The following is a 20,894-nucleotide window of genomic DNA, read 5'->3' as shown; positions in this document are numbered from 1 at the left end:
TTTCATTTATTTCTCTCATGCAACTACTTTACTAATTACAAAGAGATACTTCATTAGAGAAATGTGAATCAAAACCACAATGATATACCATCTCACACCAGTCAGAATGGCTATTACTAAAAAGTCAAAAATAGCAGATGCTGGCGAGGTTACAGAGAACAGGAACACTTATACACCATTGGTTGGAGTGTAAATTAGTTCAACCATTGTGGAAAGCAGTATGGAGATTTCTCAAAGAACTAAAAGCAGAACTACCATTAGACCCATTACTGGGTATATACCCAGAGGAATATAAATCATTCTACCATAAAGACACATGCATGCGAATGTTCATTGCAGCAGTATTCACAATAGCAAAGACATGGAATGCCTATCAATGACAGATAGATAAAGAAAATGTGGTACATATACACCAAGGAATATTTTGCAGCCATAAAAAACAATGAGATCATATCTTTTGCAGGGACGTGGATGGAGCTGGAGGCTATTATCCTTAGCAAACTGACACAGGAACAGAAAACCAAATACCACATGTTCTCACTTAGAAGTGTGAGCTAAATGATGAGAACTCATGAACACAAAGAAGGGAACAGTAGACACTGTGGTCTACTTGAGGGTGGAGGGTGGGAGGAGGGAGAAGAGCAGAAAAGATAACTATTGGGTACTGGGCTATAAAATAATTTGTGCAACAAACTCCTGTGACACGAGTTTACCTATGTAACAAACCTTCACATGTATCCCTGAACCTAAAATAAAAGTTTTAAAAATAAATAAAATAAATGATTAGTTAGAAAATAAAAAATAAAAAAGAGTTAATCCTTGGTAGTGTTTTTTTCTTTTTAAAATTTTTTTCATTGACAAAGATAATTATACCTATTCATGGGGTATGTAGTGATGTTTTGATACATAGAATATGGTGATCAAATCAGAGTAATTAGCATATCCATCATCTCAAACATGAATCATTTATTTGTGTTGGGAGCATTCAATAGCCTCCTTCTAGCTATTTGAAACTATGTATTATTGTTAACTATAGTCATCCTATAGTGGTATAGAACATTAGAACTTATTCCTCCCATCTAGCTGTAATTTTAGGGGTGTTTGGGATTTTTTGTTTATTTTTTTTAATTTTTATTTCCAAAGGTTTGTGGGGAACAGATAGTATTTGGTTACATGAGTAAGTTCTTTAATGGTGATTTGTGAGATTTTTGATGCACCCATCACCCGAGCAGTATACACTGAACACAATTTGTAGTCTTTTATCCCTTACCCCCTTCCCGCCCCTTCTTCCTAAGTCCTCAAAGTCCATTGTATCATTCCTATGCCTTCTCATCCTCATAGCTTAGCTCCCACTTATGAGTGAGAACATAGGATGTTTGGTTTTCCATTCCTGAGGTAGCTGTAATTTTGTATCCTTTCACAAATCTCTCCCTATTCCTCCTTTCCCTCTATCCTTCTCAGCCCCCGGTATTCTTTTTACTTCTATGAGATCAATTTATTTTTATTTATTTATTTTTTGTAGCACATGGTACTCTTTATTGTGACGCTCAGTGGAAAACATCTGTAAACCGGCTTACTGTAGTGATGACAGTTGCAACTCATGCTAAGGCACTTTTATCATATAAAAAATGGATTAGGGTAGGAGTTACATTCATTTCTTTTTGACAGCAATGGGACCTGAATTCAGAGCTTTGTAGGCATATGCAACTTTTACATCACTTCATGATTTGCGAGTTTGTTTCCTTTAAAAAAAAAAAATGCCTTCTTGCCATATGTAAGTCTAAATGCTGCATATACAAAAACAGGAATACAAGTTGAATTGAGCAACCAGTGTAGACCAGCAGAGGATAAGCTACTCTCTTGTAAACATTGTTTGAAAGGCAGTTGAAAAGACTTGGAATTTTATCACTTATTACAAGAAAGAGGGGGAAAATAAAACTTTTTTATTTCAAAAATATCTGTGCAGGTGACAGATTTTTGAGATCAGTGTTTTTTGGCTTCCACATATGCATGAGAACATGTGTTGTTTAACTTTCTGTTCCTGGCTTATTTCATTTAACATAATGACCTCCAGTTCCATCCATACTGCCATGAATGATAGGATTTTATTCTTTTTTATAGCCAAATAGTATTCCGTCATGTATATATATGCCACATTTTCTTTATTCATCTGTTGTTGGACACCTAGGTTGATTTCATATTTTGGCTATTGTGAATAATGCTGTAATAAACATGGGGGTGCAGATGTCTCTCTGAATCAATGATTTCCTTTTCTCCAAATAAATTCCGCATAGTGGGATTACCAGATCATATGGTAGTTCTACTTGTAGTTTTTTCAGGGACCTCCATACTGTTCTCCACAGTGGTTATACTAGTTTGCATTCCTACTAACAATGTAGAAGAGTTTCCTTTTCTCTACATCCTCACCAGCCTTTGTTATTTTCTCTTTTTGACAATAACCATCCTAACTGGGGTAGATAATACCTCATTGTGGTTTTGACTTACAGTTTCCTGATAATTAGTGATGTTGATCATTTTTTCAAATATTTGTTAGCCATTTCTTTGCCTTCTTTTGAGAAATGTCTATTCAGATCATTTTCCCATTTTTAATCAGTTTATTTTTTATTTTGCTGTTGTTTATTTTGTTTATCCTTGTATATTTTAATATTAATTCTGTGTCAGATAGGTAGTTTACAGATGTTTTCTACCATTCAACAGGTTGTGTCTTCACTCTGTTGATTGTTTTCTTCACTGTGCAGGAACTTTTTAGTTTAATGTATTCAAACTAATGGAATGAATTTGGGAGAATTCCCTCTGCTTCGATTTTTTGGAATAGTTTGGGAAGACCTGTATTCTTACCTAAAGGTTTGGTAGAATTCAGCCATGTAGTTCTGGACTTTTCTTTGTTGGAAGACGTTTTAATTACTGATTCAATCTTGTTACTTAAATTTGTTTCTTCAGGTTTTCTTTTCATTTTCTTTTCTTTTTTTTTTTTTTTTGAAGACGGAGTCTCGCTCTGTCGCCCAGGCTGGAGTGCAGGTGGCGCAATCTCGGCTCACTGCAAGCTCGGCCTGCCAGGTTCACGCCGTTTTCCTGCCTCAGCCTCCCGAGTAGCTGGGACTACAGGCGCCCGCCACCTCGCCCGGCTAATTTTTTATTTTTTTTAGTAGAGACGGGGTTTCACCTTGTTAACCAGGATGGTCTCAATCTCCTGACCTCGTGATCGACCCGCCTTGGCCTCCCAAAGTGCTGGGATTACAGGCATGAGCGACTGCGCTTGGCCTTGTTTCTTAAGGTTTTCGATTTCTTCAATCTTGGTTTAGTCTTGGCAGATTGTGTATGTTCAGGAATTTATCTGTTTCTTCTAGGTTTTCTAATTTATTGGCATATAGTTGTTCATAATAGTCTCTACTGATCCTTTGTATTTATGGTATCCATTGTGATGTCTTTTTCATTGCTGATTTTATTTATTTGGATCTACTTTCTTTTTTTTTCTTAGACTAACTAATGGTTTGTCGATTTTATCTTTTTAAAAAGTCAACCTTTTGTTTTGTTAATCTTTTGTATTGTTATGTAGTCTCAACATTGTTTATTTCTGCCCTAATTATTATTATTTCTTTTCTTCTACTAATTTTGGGTTTAGCTTGTTCTTGCTCTTATAATTCTTAGAGGTACATTGTAAGGGTGTTTATTTGAAATATTTCTAATTTTTTGATGTAAGCATTCATTGCTATAAATTTGCCTCTTAATACTGCTACTGTTGTGTCCCATAGGTTTCGGTATGTTGTGTTTCTGTTTTCATTCTTAATTTCTTCCTTCACCCACTGGTCATTCAGCAGTATGTTGCTTAATTTCCATGAATTTGTATAGTTTTGAATGTTTTTCTTCTTATTGATGTCTTCTTTTATTCTATTGTGTCAGATGAGATACTTGATATAATTTCAGTTCTTTTTAATTTTTTGAGACTTGTTTTGTTTCCTAAAATATGGTAATTCTGGAGAATGTTTTATATGCTGATAAAAAGAAAGTATATTCTGCAACTGTTCAGTTAAATGTTCTCAAAATAGCTGTTAGGTCTGTTTGGCCTATGGTGCAGTTTAAATCCATGTTTCTTTGTTTTTGGGGTTTTTTTTGGTTTGTTTTTGTTTTTGTTTTTTGTTTTTTGTTTTGTTTTGAGAAAGAGTCTCACTCTTGTCACGCAGGCTAGAGTGCAATGATCTCGGATCACTGCATGATCTCAGATCACTGCAACCTCTGCCTCCCAGGTTCAAGCAATTCCCCTGCCTCAGCCTCCTGAGTAGCTGGGATTACAGGTGCACGCCACCACGCCAGGCTAATTTTTTGTGTTTTTAGTAGAGATGGGGTTTCACCATGTTGGTCAGGCTGGTCTCGAACTCTTGAACTCATGATCTGCCCACCTTGGCCTCCCAAAGTGCTGGGATTACAGGCCTGAGCCACTGTGCCCAGCCTGTTTATTTTCTTTCTAGATAATCTGTCCAATGCTGAGAGTGGGGTGTTGAAGTCCCCAACCACTATTTTATTGGGGTTTCTCCCTCTCTCTTTAGATCAAATAAGACTTGCTTTATATATCTGGGTGCTTTGTGTTGGGTACATATGTATTTACATTGTTATATTCTCTTGTGGAATTGATCCCTTTATTATTATATAAATGTCCTTCTTTGTCTCTTTTTAAAGCTTTTAACTTGAAGTCGGTTTTGTCTGATATAAGTATAGCTATTCCTGCCTGCTTTGGTTTCCATTTGCATAGAACATGTCTTTCTATCCCTTCACTTTCAGCCTAGGTGTGTCTTTACAAGTAAGGTGAGTTTCTTTTAGGTAGCATTCTTTTTTTAATCTATTCACCCAGTCTCTATCTTTTAAATGGAGAATTTAACCCATTTGAATTCAGGGCTGTTATTGACAGGTGAGGACATCCTGTCATTTTATTTATTGTTTTCTGGTTATTTTGCATATCTTTTGTTCCTTGTTCCTTCTCTTTTTGGTGATTTTTTGTGGCTGGGTTCTCTGTAATTATAAGATTTGATTCTTTTCTTCTCTTTGTCCTTTGTGTAATGACTGTCCCAGTGAATTTTATAGTTTTGCATGTTTCATGAGGGTCGTTATCATCCTTTCACTTCCTGATGTAAGACTCCCTTGAATATTTTTTTTGTAAGGCCAATCTAGTGGTGATAAATTCTCTCAGTTTTTGCTTGTCTATGAAAGAGTTGGTTTTTTTAAGAGACAGAGTGTAGTGGCATGATCATAGCTCACTGCAGCATCAAACTCGTAAGCTCAAGTAATCCCTCCCACCTTAGCCTGCCACATAGCTGAGACTACAGGCATGTGCCATGCCTGCTAATTTTTTTTAAGAGATAGGGTCTTGCTATGTTGCCCAGGCTGGTCTCAAATTCCTGGGCTCAAGTAATCTTCCTGCCTTAGTCTCCCAAAGCACTGGGATTACAAGTGTGAGCCACCACACCTGGCCGTGTAAAAGAGTGTATTTCTCCTTCATTTCTAAAAGATAGCTTTACTGGGTCTAATATTCTTGACTGGCAGGGTTTTTTTCCTTCAGTATTTTGAATGTATCTAAATATATCATCCATTCTCCCCAGTAAGATTTCTGCTAAGAAATCTACTGTTAGTATAATGGGGATTCCTTTAATTGTGACTTGACACATTTTTCTTGCTGCTTTTAAAATTCTTTCTCTTTGACTTTTAACAATTTGACTATAATGTGCCTCTGAGAGGATCCGTTAGATTGAATCTACTAGGATTCTTTGAGTTCCCCAGACCTGGATATCCATCTCTTCTCCCAAGACTTGGAAAATGTTCTGCTATTATTTCATTAAATGTGTTGTCCTCACATTTTCCCTTCTCTTTTCCTTCTTAAATGCTCATTATATGAATGAATATTTATTCTCTTCATGGTGTCTTATAAATCCTGTGGGTTTTCTTCATTCTTCTTTTTTTTTTTTTTTTTTTTTTTGTCTGCCTGTGTTATTTCAAAAGACCTGTCTTCAAGTTCAGAAATTCTTTCTTCTGCTTGGTCTAGTGTATTGTTGAAGATCTCAGTTGTATTTTTATTTCATTCATTGAATTCTTCAGCTCTAGGATTTCTGTTGTTTTTTTATGATATCTATCTCTTTGTTAAATTTCTCATTCAAATTATGAGTTGTTTTCCTGATTTTGTTGAATTGTATGTCTGTGTTCTCTTGTATCTCGCTGAATTTCCTTAAAATTATTATTTTGAATTCTTTTTCTGGCAGTATGAAATATATGCAAATATTTCCCTATGATTGGGGTCTGTTACTAGAGAATTACTATTTTTATTGGCGGTAACATGTTTCCTTGATGGTTGATGTGTCCCTACATTGATTTCTACACATCTGGTACAAAAGTCACCTTTTCAAATTTGAAGTAGGTTTCATAGGGGAAGACTTATTTCTGTGAATGGATTTTGGGGTGTTGGTTCAGTGGGGTGCATTGGCCTTGGTTCTAGGTGGACATAGTAGGGTAGTCTCTGTGTAGTCTCTTAAGCTGTAATACTCTCTAGTTGTATTTGCAAGTTTCTCAGTGACCTAGGACAAGAGAGTCTGTGATAATGGTGGTGGGGCTTGGGCTTGCTGGGCTGTTCCTCAGGTCAGGGCTGTGTACATGAACATGGTAAGTCTGGCTCACTTGGCTTGGGGCCACATGGCTGTTACTCTGGCTGAGAGCACAAGCATGCAGTTTCTCAGCCAGCCTCGGGGAATGCCCACCAAAGGCAGCCTGTGGGGCTGTTTCTCGGGTTGGGTATGCAGGCACATGGCTCCTTGGCTGACCTGGGGGTGCATCTGCTGGGGACAACCCATGGGACTGTTTCTCAGGCCGTGGACACAGCTGCATGGCTGCTCAGTTGGCTAGAGACGTGTTTGTCAGGGACTGTTCCTCCAGCTCGGGATGCAGGTACACAACTGCTCACCTGGTCCAGGGGGCATGTCTGCTGGGGGTGGCCCACAGGGCTATTTCTCCAGTCTGGGACATAGGCACAAGGTGGATCACCTGGCCTGGAAACGTTTCTGTTAGGGCTGTTCCATAGGCCCAGAATGCAGGCACAGGGCTATTGGTCGGCCTGGGATCATGCCCACTGGAAGCAGCCTGTGGGGCTTCTTCTCAGGCCTTGGACACAGATTCAAGGCTGCTCAGCTGTCCTGGGGATGTGTCTGCTAGAGGGGTGGGCACGAGGCCAATTCTTAGGCCTGAGGCATGGACACACAGCCACTCCACTCCCCTGGGGACGTTTCTGCCAGTGGCAGTCCCCAGAGCTGTTTCTTGGGCTCTAATTATATGCACAGGATAGGTCAGGGGCTTGTCTGCAGGGCATGAGGCACCTCTGGGCTGTTTCTCAGCCCCGTATGCAGGTGTGTAACCATTCCGTCCCGGCAGCATGTCAGCTGCTACCAGGCTTGAGGACCTCTCCTGCTCAGGGGAGTGCAGCAGTTTGACCAGCTAAAGAGTGGGTTCACCCTGGGCAGGTCAGCCAAATTGTTCCTCTAGCTGGAGGTGAGGGCAACAGAAGGTGGTTTCCGTACTGTACAGAGCCAGAATCACGGCCAATCTTAAGCCTCAGGTTCCATGCTGCTGGAGTTGTGTTCAGCCACTGCTACGGACTTGGCGGAATGAAAATGGAACCCCAGTGCTGGAGACGTGCAATAGCTATTGGCCGCCTAGAAGAGGGAGCACTTCAGAGGCGGCTGTGGCCTCAAGATGCTGTCACACTGTAGCAGCTTGGCTCACAGGATGGGATTGAGGGGGTGAGGAGTACATACTTTGTACTCCTAATTTGGGACAACGCAGCCACGAATTCCCAGCAACTCTTCAAACTGTGAGACTATGGGATTCTCCTGTTGCAAGGAGTGTGGGTGTTTGCAGTAGCAATGCAGGCTGGTGGGGATCTTCTGCGTACCTTTTCCCTGCAATAAGAAATTGCAGGACTCCAGGCAGATCCAATCTTAGCAAAAGAGAAGGGGTTGCAGAGGCTGAGTGGCTCCATGCTGCGCTCCTGGATTTGCAATCACCACAGGTGTGTCTCCACTCCCCTGCTGCACTCTAGCACTCTCCCTTTAATGCTCCTATCAAATTGTAGCTGTTTATTCATTGCCTTAGTCCTTTCTTGTGGCGGGATGGGGAGCCAGTGGAAAATGAATACCAGGCATCTCTGGTCAGCCATCTTGCTGACATCATGCCTCTCTTTTTTCACGAGGGAACTAAACAATATCATACAAGAAGATGGACTCTTTGCTTCCTTTTACCAAATGTAATGAGGTCAGTTTTGCTCCCCTGGCTACCATTTAATCTAAAAAGTCTTCAGCAATAATTCCCAAAGTAAGATACAGGTATTGGACTGCAAGCTGGTTTTTTAATGTTAACATACGTCAGTTTCTGGCTATATTATATTTAACATAATTTATATTAAAGTAAATAATATATTGTGGTTTATTATGTATTATGACATCCTCTTTCAGTTAACCAGCACTCTTCATTAATTCTAGTGAGAAACTGGGCATAAGTGAACTATAATGACAGACCATTTTGGTCTATAGCGGGGTCATCAGACTATGGCTTGCAGAACAAACTCTAGCAGCAGCCTGCTTTTGTAAATAAAGCATTATTGGAACACAGCCACTTTTGTTTACTTATTGTCTATGGCTGTTTTTGTGCTACAGTAGACGAGTTGAGTAGTTGGCAGTTACTCTTCTTTTTCCCCTTATCCCAGCCCTAGGCACCCAGTAATCTACTTACCTGTTTTTCTAGATTTGCCTATTCTGGATATATCCTATAAAAACAATCATACAATATGTGGTCTTTTGTGACTGGCTTCTTTCATTTAGCATAATGATTTCAAGATTTATCTGTGTCATGATAAATGAGACATGGCATGTCTTAGTACTTCATTCTCAAATAATAATATCCCATTGTATGGATACACTGTACCACATTTTGTTTATCCATTCATCAGATGATGGACGCTTGAGTTATTTCTACTTTTTGACTGTTATAAATAATGCTGCGATGGACATTCACATACAAATTTTATGTGAATATATATTGTTAATTCTGTTAGGTCTTGTAACTAGGGTGGAATTGCTGGGTCATATGGTAACTCTGTTTAACCTTTTAAGGAAGTATTTATTTTCCTAAAGGGGTGCACCATTTTATATTCCCACCAGCAGATTATGGGGGTTCTAATTTCTCCACATGCCCATCAACACTTATGATCTACTTTTTTGATTAAAGCCATCCTAGTGGGTATGAAGTGTATTATGGTTGTATTATGGTTTTGATTTGTATTTCCCTGAAGGCTAGTGGTGTCGAGCGTTATTTCTTGTGTTTATTGGCCATATGCATATCTTCTTTGGAGAAAAGTCTATTCATCTCATTTACCTATTTTTAAGTTGGGTTACTTGCCTTTTGATTATTAAGTTGTAAGCGTTCTTTATACATTCTTGATATAAGTTCCATATTTTCTCTCATCCTGTGGGTTGTATTTTCACTTGCACAAAAGTTTTGATGAAATCAAATTTAACTATTTTTTGTTGTTGCTTTGTTGTTTGTGCTTTTGGAATCATAATTTTACAAACATTTCCTAATTCAAGGTCAAGACATTTACATCTATGTTTTTTTCTAAGAGTTTTATAATTTTAGCTCTTACATTTAAGTCTCTGGTCCGTTTTGAGTTAATTTTTGTATATGGCTTTAGTTGATTTTTGTGTATGGTGTGAGGGTTCAACTTCATATTTTTGCCTGTAGATATCTAGTTTTAACCCTTATTTATAATCTGAGTGGGTTTTTCTTTTCTTTTATTTAATTTTAGGCCACCGCACAGTATTTACCAGGACAGTGGCAGTGGAGTGTTCCTCAGGTAAATGTTAACTTTCAATATATAATTTTAAATCCTTCTTTCGTTATATTCTTGTGATGACTGCATGAATACTAAAGTCAGGAGAACTAGATTTGAGACCTTCCTCTATTTATTAACATTCTTTTGGCAGTTTGTTTTCAGTTTCTTCATTTGTAAAAATGTATGTAATGATACTATACCTGTGTAAGTTTCCTTATATGATTTTTGTGAATATCAAATGATAATGCATAAGTGAAAGCATTTTATAAATGTGTACTGTATAAACATGAAAACTTACTCTTTTTTACTATTGGTATTATTTGAAAATTTAGCATTTTTCTAGCTTCACTTGGATTTGGCTTCAGTTCTTATTCCATTCCTAAATAAGTATTCTATTTTCCAACTTTTGGTGACAAACAGTACTTCACCAAAAAATTGTTTAATGACATTTTCCCACTTCCTTTAGAAGTCACAGAGCTGAGAGCAGACATTTATGTCAATTTAAATACCATAGGTCACTTTATTACAAACTTTACTGGTGATATTAATATAACCATAATTATTATCTGGATTTATATATGAGGTTCTGAGTCATTAAGAAGTTTTAGTGCTTACCAGTGATAAGATTATTTACATCTACACAATTGGAATTTATAACAGATTAGTTTCTGATCCATTGCTGAGATACTTCTGTGCTATTCCTAAAAAAAAATTTAGTAAAATATAAAGCAAATACTTCTCTCATCTGTTGGCTAAGTCATTTGGTTTAACAGAGATAAGTAATCGTATTTGAATTAGAAATGTGGTTTTGTGTTTTAGCCTCCTGCCTCTTCTGCTCCCTTCTTATACCTGCAACCTTCTGAGGTTATTTATCAACCAGTGGAAATTGCACAGGATGGTGGATGTGTTCCTCCTCCACTGTCTCTGATGGAAACTTCAGTTCCAGAGGTATGTATTAGTCTTAAAGTAATTGATCTATAACTACCTCATGTTAATATTTATTTCTTTTTCTCTTTTTTAAATTTGTTCACGACCCTCATTGAAACTGCTTCATCTTCTGTTTTGTTGATTTATTCAAATCTCTTCCCCTTTCTTATATCTAAGAATGCATCATCTTAGACTTTTTCACTAACTAGTTCTGAACCGTTCCCCAAATCAACCATTCACTCCACTATGCTAATCTTTGATTTGATCTTTTTGACATAGTAAAATTCCAAATACCCTGCATTCTCATTTTGCCTGTCAATCTGTATTGTTACTAACATTCTAATAGTCAAAAGCATATAATTAAGATGAAGAAGAAAAAAATCTCTAAAAAAATTCTTCCTACAAAAATGTAAATTAAATTTATAATTACAAATTTTAATATCCTCTTCAGCATCTTTAAATTATATTTCTGATCCATTACTTATAGCTTCACCATCTGTGTGCCAGGAACTGTGCATGGTATGTTTTATTTTATATTTTATTTATTTTATATTATTTTAAGTTCCAGTATATATGTGTAGGATGTGCAGGTTTATTACCTAGGTAAACCTGTGCCATGTTGGTTTTCTGCATCTATTAGCCCATCCCCTAGGTGTTAAGCCTGGCACGCATTAGCTATTTTTCCTGATGCTCTCCCTTCCCCAGCCCCCAACAGGTCCCACTGTGTGTTGTTCCCCTCCCTGTGTCCATGTGTTCTCATTGTTCAGCTTCCACTTACAAGTGAGAATGTGCGGTGTTTCGTTTTCTGTTCCTATGTTAGTTTGCTGAGGATAATGGCTTCCAGCTCCTTCCAGCAAAGGACATGATCTCGTTCCTTTTTATGGCTGCATAGCATTCCATGGTGTATATGTACCATATTTTCTTTATCCAGTCTATCACAGATGAGCGTTTGTGTCGATTCCATGTCTTTGCTATTGTGAATTGTGCTGCAATGAACATATACATGCATGTATCTTTATAATAAAATGATTTATATTTCTTTAGGTATATACCCAGTAATGGGATTGCTGGGTCAAATGATATTTCTGCCTCTAGGTCTTTGAGGAATCACCACAGTCTTCCACAATGGTTGAACTAAATTTACATTTCCACCAACAGTGTAAAAAAGCATTCCTATTTCTCCACAGCCTCACCAGCATCTGTTGTTTCTTGACTTTTTAATAATCGCCATTCTGACTGGTATGAGATGGTATCTCATTGTGGTATTGATTAGCATTTCTCCAATGATCAGTGATGTTGAGCTTTTTTTATGTTTGTTGGCTGGATAAATGTCTTTTTTGAGAAGTGTCTGTTCATGTCCTTTGCCAACTTTTTAACGAGGTTCTTTTTTTTTTTTCTTGTGAATTTGTTTAAGTTCCTTGTACATTCTGGATGTTGGACTTTTGTCAGACGGATAGATTGCAAAAATTTTCTCCCATTCTGTAGGTTGTCTGTTGACTCTGATGATAATTTCTTTTGTTGAGCAGAAGCTCTTTAGTTAATTAAAACCCATTTGTCAATTTTTGCTTTAGATGCAATTGCTTTTGATGTTTTCATCATGAAGTCTTTGCCTGTGCCTAAGTCCTGAATGAATGGTATTGCCTATATTTTCTTCTATGGTTTGTGTGTGTCTGTGTGTGTGTGTGTGTTTGTTTGTTTGTTTTGGTTTCTCTTTTTTTTTTTTTTTTTTTTTGAGACGGAGTCTCGCTCCATCACCCAGACTAAAGTGCAATGGTGTGATCTCATCTCACTGCAACCTCCACCTCCCAGTTTCGAGCGATTCTCCTGCCTCAGCCTCCTGAGTAGCTGGAACTACAGGCACGTGCCACCTCGCCCAGCCAGCTAATTTTTTCTTATTTTTAGTAGAGACGGGGTTTCACCATGTTAGCCAGGATGGTCTCGATCTCCTGACCTCGTGATCTGCCCACCTCGGCCTCCCAAAGTGCTCGGATTACAGGCATGAGCCACCACACCCAGTCCTTCTATGGTTTTGGTAGTTTTGGGTTTTACACTTAAGTCTTTAATCCATCTTGAGTTAATCTTTGTATAAGGTGTAAGGAAGGGGTCCAGTTTCAATTTTCTATATATGGCTACACAGTTTTCCCAGGACCATTTTTTTGTTATTATACTTCGTGATCTGGGATACATATGCAGAACGTGCAGATTTGTTACATAGGTATGCATGTGCCATGGTGGTTTACTGCACCCATCAACCCATCATCTACATTAGGTATTTCTCCTAATGCTATCCCTCCCCTTGCCTCCCCCCACCAATAGGCCCTGGTGTGTGATGTTCCCCTCCCTATGTCCATGTGTTCTCATTGTTCAACTCCCACTTATGAGTGAGAGCATGCAGTGTTTGGTTTTCTGTTCTTGTGTTTGCTGAAAATAATGGTTTCCAGCTTCATCCATGTCCCTGCAAAGGACATGAATTCATTCTTTTTTATGGCTGCAGAGTATTCCATAGTATATGTGTCACATTTTCTTTATCCAGTCTATCATTGATGGGCATTTGGGTTGGTTCCAAGTCTTTGCTATTGTAAATAGTGCTGCAATAAACATACATGTGCATGTGTCTTTATAGAAGAATGATTTATAAACCTTTTGATATATATCCAGTAATGGGATTGCTGGGTCAAATGGTATTTCTGGTTCTAGATCCTTGAGGAATCGCCACACTGTTTTCCACAATGGTTGAACTAATTTACACTCCCACCAACAGTGTAAAAGCATTCCTATTTCTCCACATCCTTTCCAGCATCTGTTGTTTCCTGACTTTTTAATGATCGCCATGCTAACTGACATGAGATGGTATCTCCTTGTGGTTTTGATTTGCATTTCTCTAATGACCAGTGATAATGAGCTTTTTTTCATACGTTTATTGGCCACATAAATGTCTTCTTTTGAGAAGTGTCTATTCATATCCTTCACCCACTTTTTGATGGGGTTTTTTTTTCTTGTAAATTTGTTTAAGTTCCATGTAGATTCTAGATATTAGCCTGTTGTCAGATGGATAGATGGCAAAAATTTTCTCCCATTGCGTAGGTTGCCTGTTCACTCTGATGATAGTTTCTTTTGCTGTGCAGAAGCTCTTTAGTTTAATTAGACACCATTTGTCAATTTTGGCTTTTGTTGCCATTGCTTTTAGTGTTTTAGTCATGCCTATGTCCTGAATGGTATTACCTAGGTTTTCTTCTATGGTTTTTATGGTTTTAATTCTTACATTTAAGTCATTAATCCATCTTGAGTTAATTTTTGTATAAGTTGTAAGGAAGAGGTCCAGTTTCAGTTTTGTGCATATGGCTAGCCAGTTTTCTCAACATCATTTATTAAACAGGGAATCATTTCCCCATTGCTTATTTTTGTCAGGTTTGTCAAAGATCATATGGTTGTAGATGTGTGATGTTATTTCTGAGGTCTCTGTTCCATTGGTCTATATCTCTGTTTTAGTACCAGTACCATGCTGTTTTGGTTACTGTAGCCTTATAGTATAGTTTGAAGTCAGGTAGCGTAATGCCTCCAGCTTTGTTCTTTCTGCTTAGGATTGTCTTGGCTATACGGTCTCTTTTTTGGTTCCATATGAAATTTAAACTAGTTTTTTCTAATTCTGTGAAGAAAGTCAATGGTAGCTTGACAGGAAAAACATTGAATCTATAAATTTGGGCAGTATGACCATTTTCATGATATTGATTCTTCCTACCCATGATCATGGAATGTTTTTCCATGTGTTTGTGTCCTCTCTTATTTCCTTGAGCAGTGGTTTGTAGTTCTCCTTGAAGAGGTCCTTCACATCCCTTGTAAGTTGGATTCCTAGGTATTTTATTCTCTTTGTGGCAATTATGAATGGGAGTTCACTCACGATTTGGCTCTCTGTTTGTCTGTTATTGGTGTATAGGAATGCTTGTGATTTTTGCACATTGATTTTGTATCTTGAGACTTTGCTGAAGTTGCTTATCAGCTTAAGGAGCTTTTGGGCTGAGATGATGGAGTTTTCTAAATATACAATCATGTCATCTGCAAACAGAGACAATTTGACCTCCTCTTTTCCTAATTGAAGAATACCCTTTATTTCTTTCTCTTGCCTGATTGCCCTGGCCAGAGCGTCCAATACTATGTTGAATAGGAGTGATGAGAGAGGGCATCCTTGATTTGTGCCAGTTTTCAAAGGGAATGCTTCCAGCTTTTGCTCATTCAGTATGATATTGGCTATGGGTTTGTCATAAATAGCTCTTATTATTTTGAGATATGTTCCGTCAATACCTAGTTTATTAAGTGATTTTAGCCTGAAATGGTGTTGAATTTTTTTGAAGGCTTTTTCTGCGTCTATTGAGACAATTATGCGGTTTTTGTTGTTGGTTCTGTTTATGTGATGGGTTACATTTACTGATTTGCATATGTTGAACCAGCCTTCCATCCCAGGGATGAAACCAACTTGATGGTGCTGGATAAGATATTTGATGTGCTGCTGGATTCAGTTTGCCAGTATTTTATTGAGGATTTTCGCATCAATGTTCATCAGGGATGTTGGCCTGAAATTTTCTTTTTTTTGTTGTGTTTCTGGCAGGTTTTGGTATTAGGATGACGCTAGCCTCATACAATGAGTTAGGAAGGAGTCCCTCTTTTTCTATTGTTTGGAATAGTTTCAGAAGGAATGGTACTAGCTCCTCTTTGTACCTCTGGTAGAATTTGGCTGTGAATCTGTCCGGTCCTGGACTTTTTTGTTTAGTAGGCTCAGTTCTGAAATTACTGCCTCAATTTCAGAACTTGTTATTGGTCTATTCAAGGATTTGACTTGTTCCTGGTTTAGTCTTGGGAGGGAGGGTGTATGTGTCTAGGAATTTATCCATTTCTTCCAGATTTTCTAGTTTATTTTTGTAGAGGTGTTTATAGTATTCTCTGATGATAGTTTGTATTTCTGTGGGATCAGTGGTGATATCCCCTTTTTCATTTTTTATTGTATCAATTTGATTCTTCTTCTTTATTAGGCTGGCTAGTGGTCTATCTATTTTGTTAATCTTTTCAAAAAACAAGCTCTTGGATTCATTGATTTTTTTGAAGGGTTTTTCGTGTCTCTGTCTCCTTCAGTTCTGCTCTAATCTTAGTTATTTCTTGTCTTCTGCTAGCTTTCGAATTTGTTTGCTCTTGCTTCTCTAGTTCTTTTAATTGTGATGTTAGGGTGTCAATTTTAGATCTTTCCCACTTTCTCCTGCATGCATTTAGTGCTATAAATTTCTCTCTAAACATTGCTTTAGCTGTGTCCCAGAGATTCTGGTACGTTGCGTCTTTGTTCTCATTGGTTTCAAAGAACCTATTTATTTCTGCCTTAATTTTGTAATTTATCCAGTAGTCATTCAGGAGCAGATTGTTCAGTTTCCATGTAGTTGCGTGGTTTTGAGTGAGTTTCTTAATCCTGCATTCTAATTTGATTGCACTGTGGTCTGAGAGACTGTTTGTTATGATTTCCATTCTTTAGCATTTGCTGAGGAGTGTTTTACTTCCAATTATGTGGTCAATTTTACAATAAGTGCTATGTGGTGCTGAGAAGAGTGTATATTCTGTTGATTTGGGGTGGAGAGTTCTGTAGAAGTCTATAAGGGCTGCTTGGTCCAGAGCTGAGTTCAAGTCCTGAATATCCTTGTTAATTTTCTGTCTCGTTGATCTAATATTGACAGTGGGGTGTTAAAGTCTCCAACTATTATTGTGTGGGAGTCTAAATCTCTTTGTAGGTCTCTAAGAACTTGCTTCATGAATCTGGGTGCTCCTGTATTGGCTGCATATATAGATTTAGGATAATTAGCTCTTCTCATTGCATTAATCCCTTTACCATTACGTAATGCCATTCTTTGTCTTTTTGATCTTTGTTGGTTTAAAGTCTGTTTTATCAGAGACTAGGATTGCAGTCCCTGCTTTTTTTTTTTTTTCTTTCCATTTGCTTGGTAAATATTCCTCCATCCCTTTATTTTGAGCCTATGTGTGTCTTTGCACATGAGATGGGTCTCCTGAATACAACACACCAATGGGTCTTGACTCTTTATCCAATTTGCCAGTCTATGTCTTTTAATTGGGGCATTTAGGCCATGTAAATTTAAAGTTAATATTGTTATGTGTGAATTTGATCCTGTCATTATGAATCTAGCTGGTTATTTTGCACATTAGTTGATGCAGTTTCTTCATAGTGTTGATGGTTTTTTCATTTTGGTATGTTTTTGTAGTCACTGGTACTTGCTTTTCCTTTCCATATTTAGTGCTTCCTTCAGGAGCTCTTAGAAGGCAGGCGTGGTGGTGACAAAGCCTCTCAGCATTTGCTTGTCTGTAAAGGATTTTATTTCCCCTTCACTTATGAAGCTTAGTTTGGCTGGATATGAAAATCTGGGTTGAAAGTTCTTTTCTTTAAGAATGTTGAATATTGGCCCCTACTCTCTTCTGGCTTGTAGGGTTTCTGCAGAGAGATCTGCTGTTAGTTTGGTGGGCTTCCCTTTGTGGATAACCTGACCTTTCTGTCTAGCTGCTCTTAACATTTTTTCCTTCATTTCAACCTTGGTGAATCTGACGATTATGTGTCTTCAGATTGCTCTTCTCAAGGAGTATCTTTGTGGTGGTCTCTGTATTTTCTGAATGTTGGCCTGTCTTGCTAGGTTGAGGAAGTTCTCCTGGGTAATATCCAAGTTGGATAATTTCCAGCTTGGTTCCATTCCCCGCATCACTTTTTGGTACACCAATCAAATGTAGGTTTGGTCTTTTCACATAGTCCCATATTTCTCGGAGGCTTTGTTCATTCCTTTTCATTCTTTTTTCTGTAATATTGTCTTCACACTTTATTTAATTAAGCCAATCTTTCATCTCTGATATCCTTTCTTCTGCTTGATCAATTCGGCTATTGATACTTGTGTATGCTTCACAAAGTTCTCATGCTGTGTTTTTCAGTCCCATCACATCACTTATGTTCTTCTCTAAACTGGTTATTCTAGTTTGCAGTTCCTGTAACCTTTTATCAAGGTTCTTAGCCTCTTTGCACTGGGTTAGAACATGCTCCTTTAGCTCAGAAGAGTTTATTAACCCCCTCTGAAGCCTACTTCTGTCAATTCATCAAACTCATTCTCCGTCCAGTTTTGTTCCCTTGCTGGCGAGGAGTTGTGATCCTTTGAAGGGGAAGAGGCATTCTGGTTTTTGGAATTTTCAACCTTTTTGTGCTGGTTTTTCCTCATCTTTGTGGATTTATCTACCTTTGATCTTTGATGCTGATGACCTTTGGATGGGGTTTTTGCATGGATGTCGTTTTTGTTGATGTTGGTGTTATTGCTTTCTGTTTGTTAGTTTTCCCTCTAAGAGTCAGGCCCCTCTGCTGCAGGTCTTCTGGATTTTGTTGGAGGCCCACCCCAGACCCTCTTTGCCTGGGTACCACCAGCAGAAGTTGCAGAACAGCAAAGATTGCAGCCTGCTCCTTCCTCTGGAAGCTTCATCCCAGAGGGACACCCACCAGATGCCAACTGGCGCTCTCCTGTATGAGGTGTCTGTCAACCCCTGCTGGGAGGTGTCTCCCAGTCAGGAGGCACAGGTGTCAGGGACTCACTTGAGGAGGCATTCTGTCCCTTAGCAGAGCTCGAGCACTGTGCTGGGAGATCCATTGCTCTCTTCAGAGCTGGCAGGCAGGAACATTTAAGTCTGCTGAAGCTGCACTCACAGATGCCATTTCCCCCAGGTGTTTTGTCCCAGGGAGATGGGAGTTTTACCTATAAGCCCCTGACTGGGGCTGCTGCCTTTCTTTCAGAGATGCCCTGCCCAGAGAGGAGGAATCTAGAGAGGCAGTCTGGCTACAGTGGCTTTGTGGTGCTGAGGTGGGTTCCGCCTAGTCCAAACTTCCTGGTGGCTTTATTTACACTGTGAGTGGAAAACCGCCTACTCAAGCCTCAGTAATGGTGGATACCCGTCCCCCACACCAAGCTCGAGTGTCCCAGGTTGACTCAGTCTGCTGTGCTGGCAGCAAGAATTTCAAGCCAGTGGGTCTCAGCTTGCTGGGCTCTATGGAAGTGGGATCTGCTGAGCAAGACCACTTGGCTCCTGACTTCAGCTCCCTTTCCAGGGGATGAACAGTTCTGCCTCTCTGGGGTTTCAGGCACCACTAGGGTACGAACCAAAAAACACCCTGTAGCTAGCTCAGTGTCTGCCCAAATGGCCGCCCAGTTCTGTGCTTGAAACCCGGGGCCCTGGTGGTGTAGGCACCCAAGGGGATCTCCTGGTCTGCGGGTGCAAAAGCCATGGGAAAAGTATAGTATCTGGGTCAGATATCACCGTCCCTCATGGCTTCCTTTGGCTGAGGAAGGGAGTTCCCTGACCCCTTGTGCTTCCTCAGTGAGGCAGCACCCCACCCTGTTTCTGCTCACCCTCCATGGGCTGCACCCACTGTCTAACCAGTCCCAGTGAGATGAGCTGGGTACCTCAGTTGGAAATGCAGAAATCACCCACCTTCTGCATTGGTCTCACTGGAAGCTGCAGACCACAGTTGTTCCTATTTGGCCATCTTGCCCTGGACCTCCCCAGCACCATTTATTAAACAGGGAATTATTTTCCCATTGCTTTTTTTTTATCAGGTTTGTTGAAGATCAGATGGTTGTAGATATGTGTGGTCTTATTTGAGTTCTCTATCCTGTTCCATTGATCTGTGTCTGTTTTGGTACCAGTACCATGGGCATAGTATGTCTTAAATCAGTGTCATTAAAGATTATGAAATTAGCATTTACCTCCCAATTTAAGTCCATTGTTTTATTACTTTTGTAATACATAATTTTGTTCTGAAACAATAATTTCCACAGTTGGATCTTAATATTTACTATCAATACTTTTACTAGGATTTCTTTATTGTTTGTTTCATGCCCCCCCATTTTTGTTTGTTTGTTTTGTTTTGAGATGGACTCTCACTCTGTCACCCAGGCTGGAGTGCAGTGGCACTATCTCGGCTCACTGCAACCTCTGCCGCCTGGGTTCAAGTGATTCCCCTGCCTCAGCCTCCCAAGTAGCTGGGACTACAGGCATGTGCCACCAAGTCCAGCTAATTTTTTGTATTTTTAGTAGAGATGGGGTTTCATCATGTTAGCCAGGATGGTCTCCATCTCCTGACCTCATGATTCACCCACCTCAGCCTCCCAAAGTGCTGAGATTACAGGCATGAGCCACTGCACCCCGGCCTACCCCACCTATTTTTTTATGGTTGCTTTTTTCTTTTTTTCCTCAACTTTACTAAATTGTAAATAACGAAAAATGGTATACATTTACAGTGTCTAACATGATGGTTGGATATATGTACATATTGTGAAATGATTACCCCAATCAAGCTCATCCATCACCTCACATGGTTATCCTTTTTTTTGTTTGCGGTGAGAACGTTGAAGGTACCTTAAGTCTTAGCAATTTTCAAGTATATAATACGTTATTATCAACTATAGTCAGGCTATACAGTAGATCTCCAGGGCATATTCTTCCTTTAGAACTGAAACTCTGTACCCTTTGACCAACATCTCCCATCTCACTCCCCATCCCCAGCCCCTGGCAACCACCATTCTTCTCTCTGCTTCTATGAGTTCAACTTTTTCACATTCTACATATAAATGAAATCATGTAGTATTTGTCTTTCTGTGCTTGGCTTATTTCACTTAGCATAATGTCCTCCAGGTTCATCCATATTGTCATAAATGACAGGATCTCCTTCTTTGTTAAGGCTGAACAGTATTCCATTGTGTATATAGGTACTACATTTTCTTTATCCATTCACCGATTGATGGAGCCTAAGGTTGGTTCCATATCTTGACTATTATAAATAATGCTGGAGTGAACATGGAAATGCAGATATCTCTTTAACATACTCACTTCATTTCCTTTGGATGTGTATACACAGTAGTGGAATTTCTAGATCACATGATAGTATTTTTAATTTTCTGAGAAACCACCCTACTATTTTCCAAAATGGCCATACTAATTTACATTCCCACCAGCAGTGTACAAGGATTCCCTTTCCTCCACATCCTTGCCAGAGATCATTTTTGTTCCTTGTAAA

At 38.9% G+C, this 20,894-nt stretch overlaps 1 protein-coding gene across 2 annotated transcripts in view; it reads left to right on the top strand.

The window, feature by feature from the left end:
• Positions 1–20,894, top strand: part of BOLL (boule homolog, RNA binding protein) — a 61,545-nt gene that overhangs the window by 21,578 nt on the left and 19,073 nt on the right. For both annotated transcript variants that reach the window (NM_001193795.1, XM_077956213.1), the window contains 2 exon segments: positions 9,854–9,901; positions 10,700–10,828. In NM_001193795.1, coding sequence (NP_001180724.1) covers positions 9,854–9,901; positions 10,700–10,828 — 177 coding nt within the window.

This window comes from Macaca mulatta, chromosome 12 (genome assembly GCF_049350105.2).
Source record: "Macaca mulatta isolate MMU2019108-1 chromosome 12, T2T-MMU8v2.0, whole genome shotgun sequence".
Classification (NCBI taxonomy): Eukaryota; Metazoa; Chordata; class Mammalia; order Primates; family Cercopithecidae; genus Macaca; species Macaca mulatta.
The sequence above is the reverse complement of the archived record's forward strand: the minus strand, read 5'-3'. Positions and strand labels throughout refer to the sequence as shown.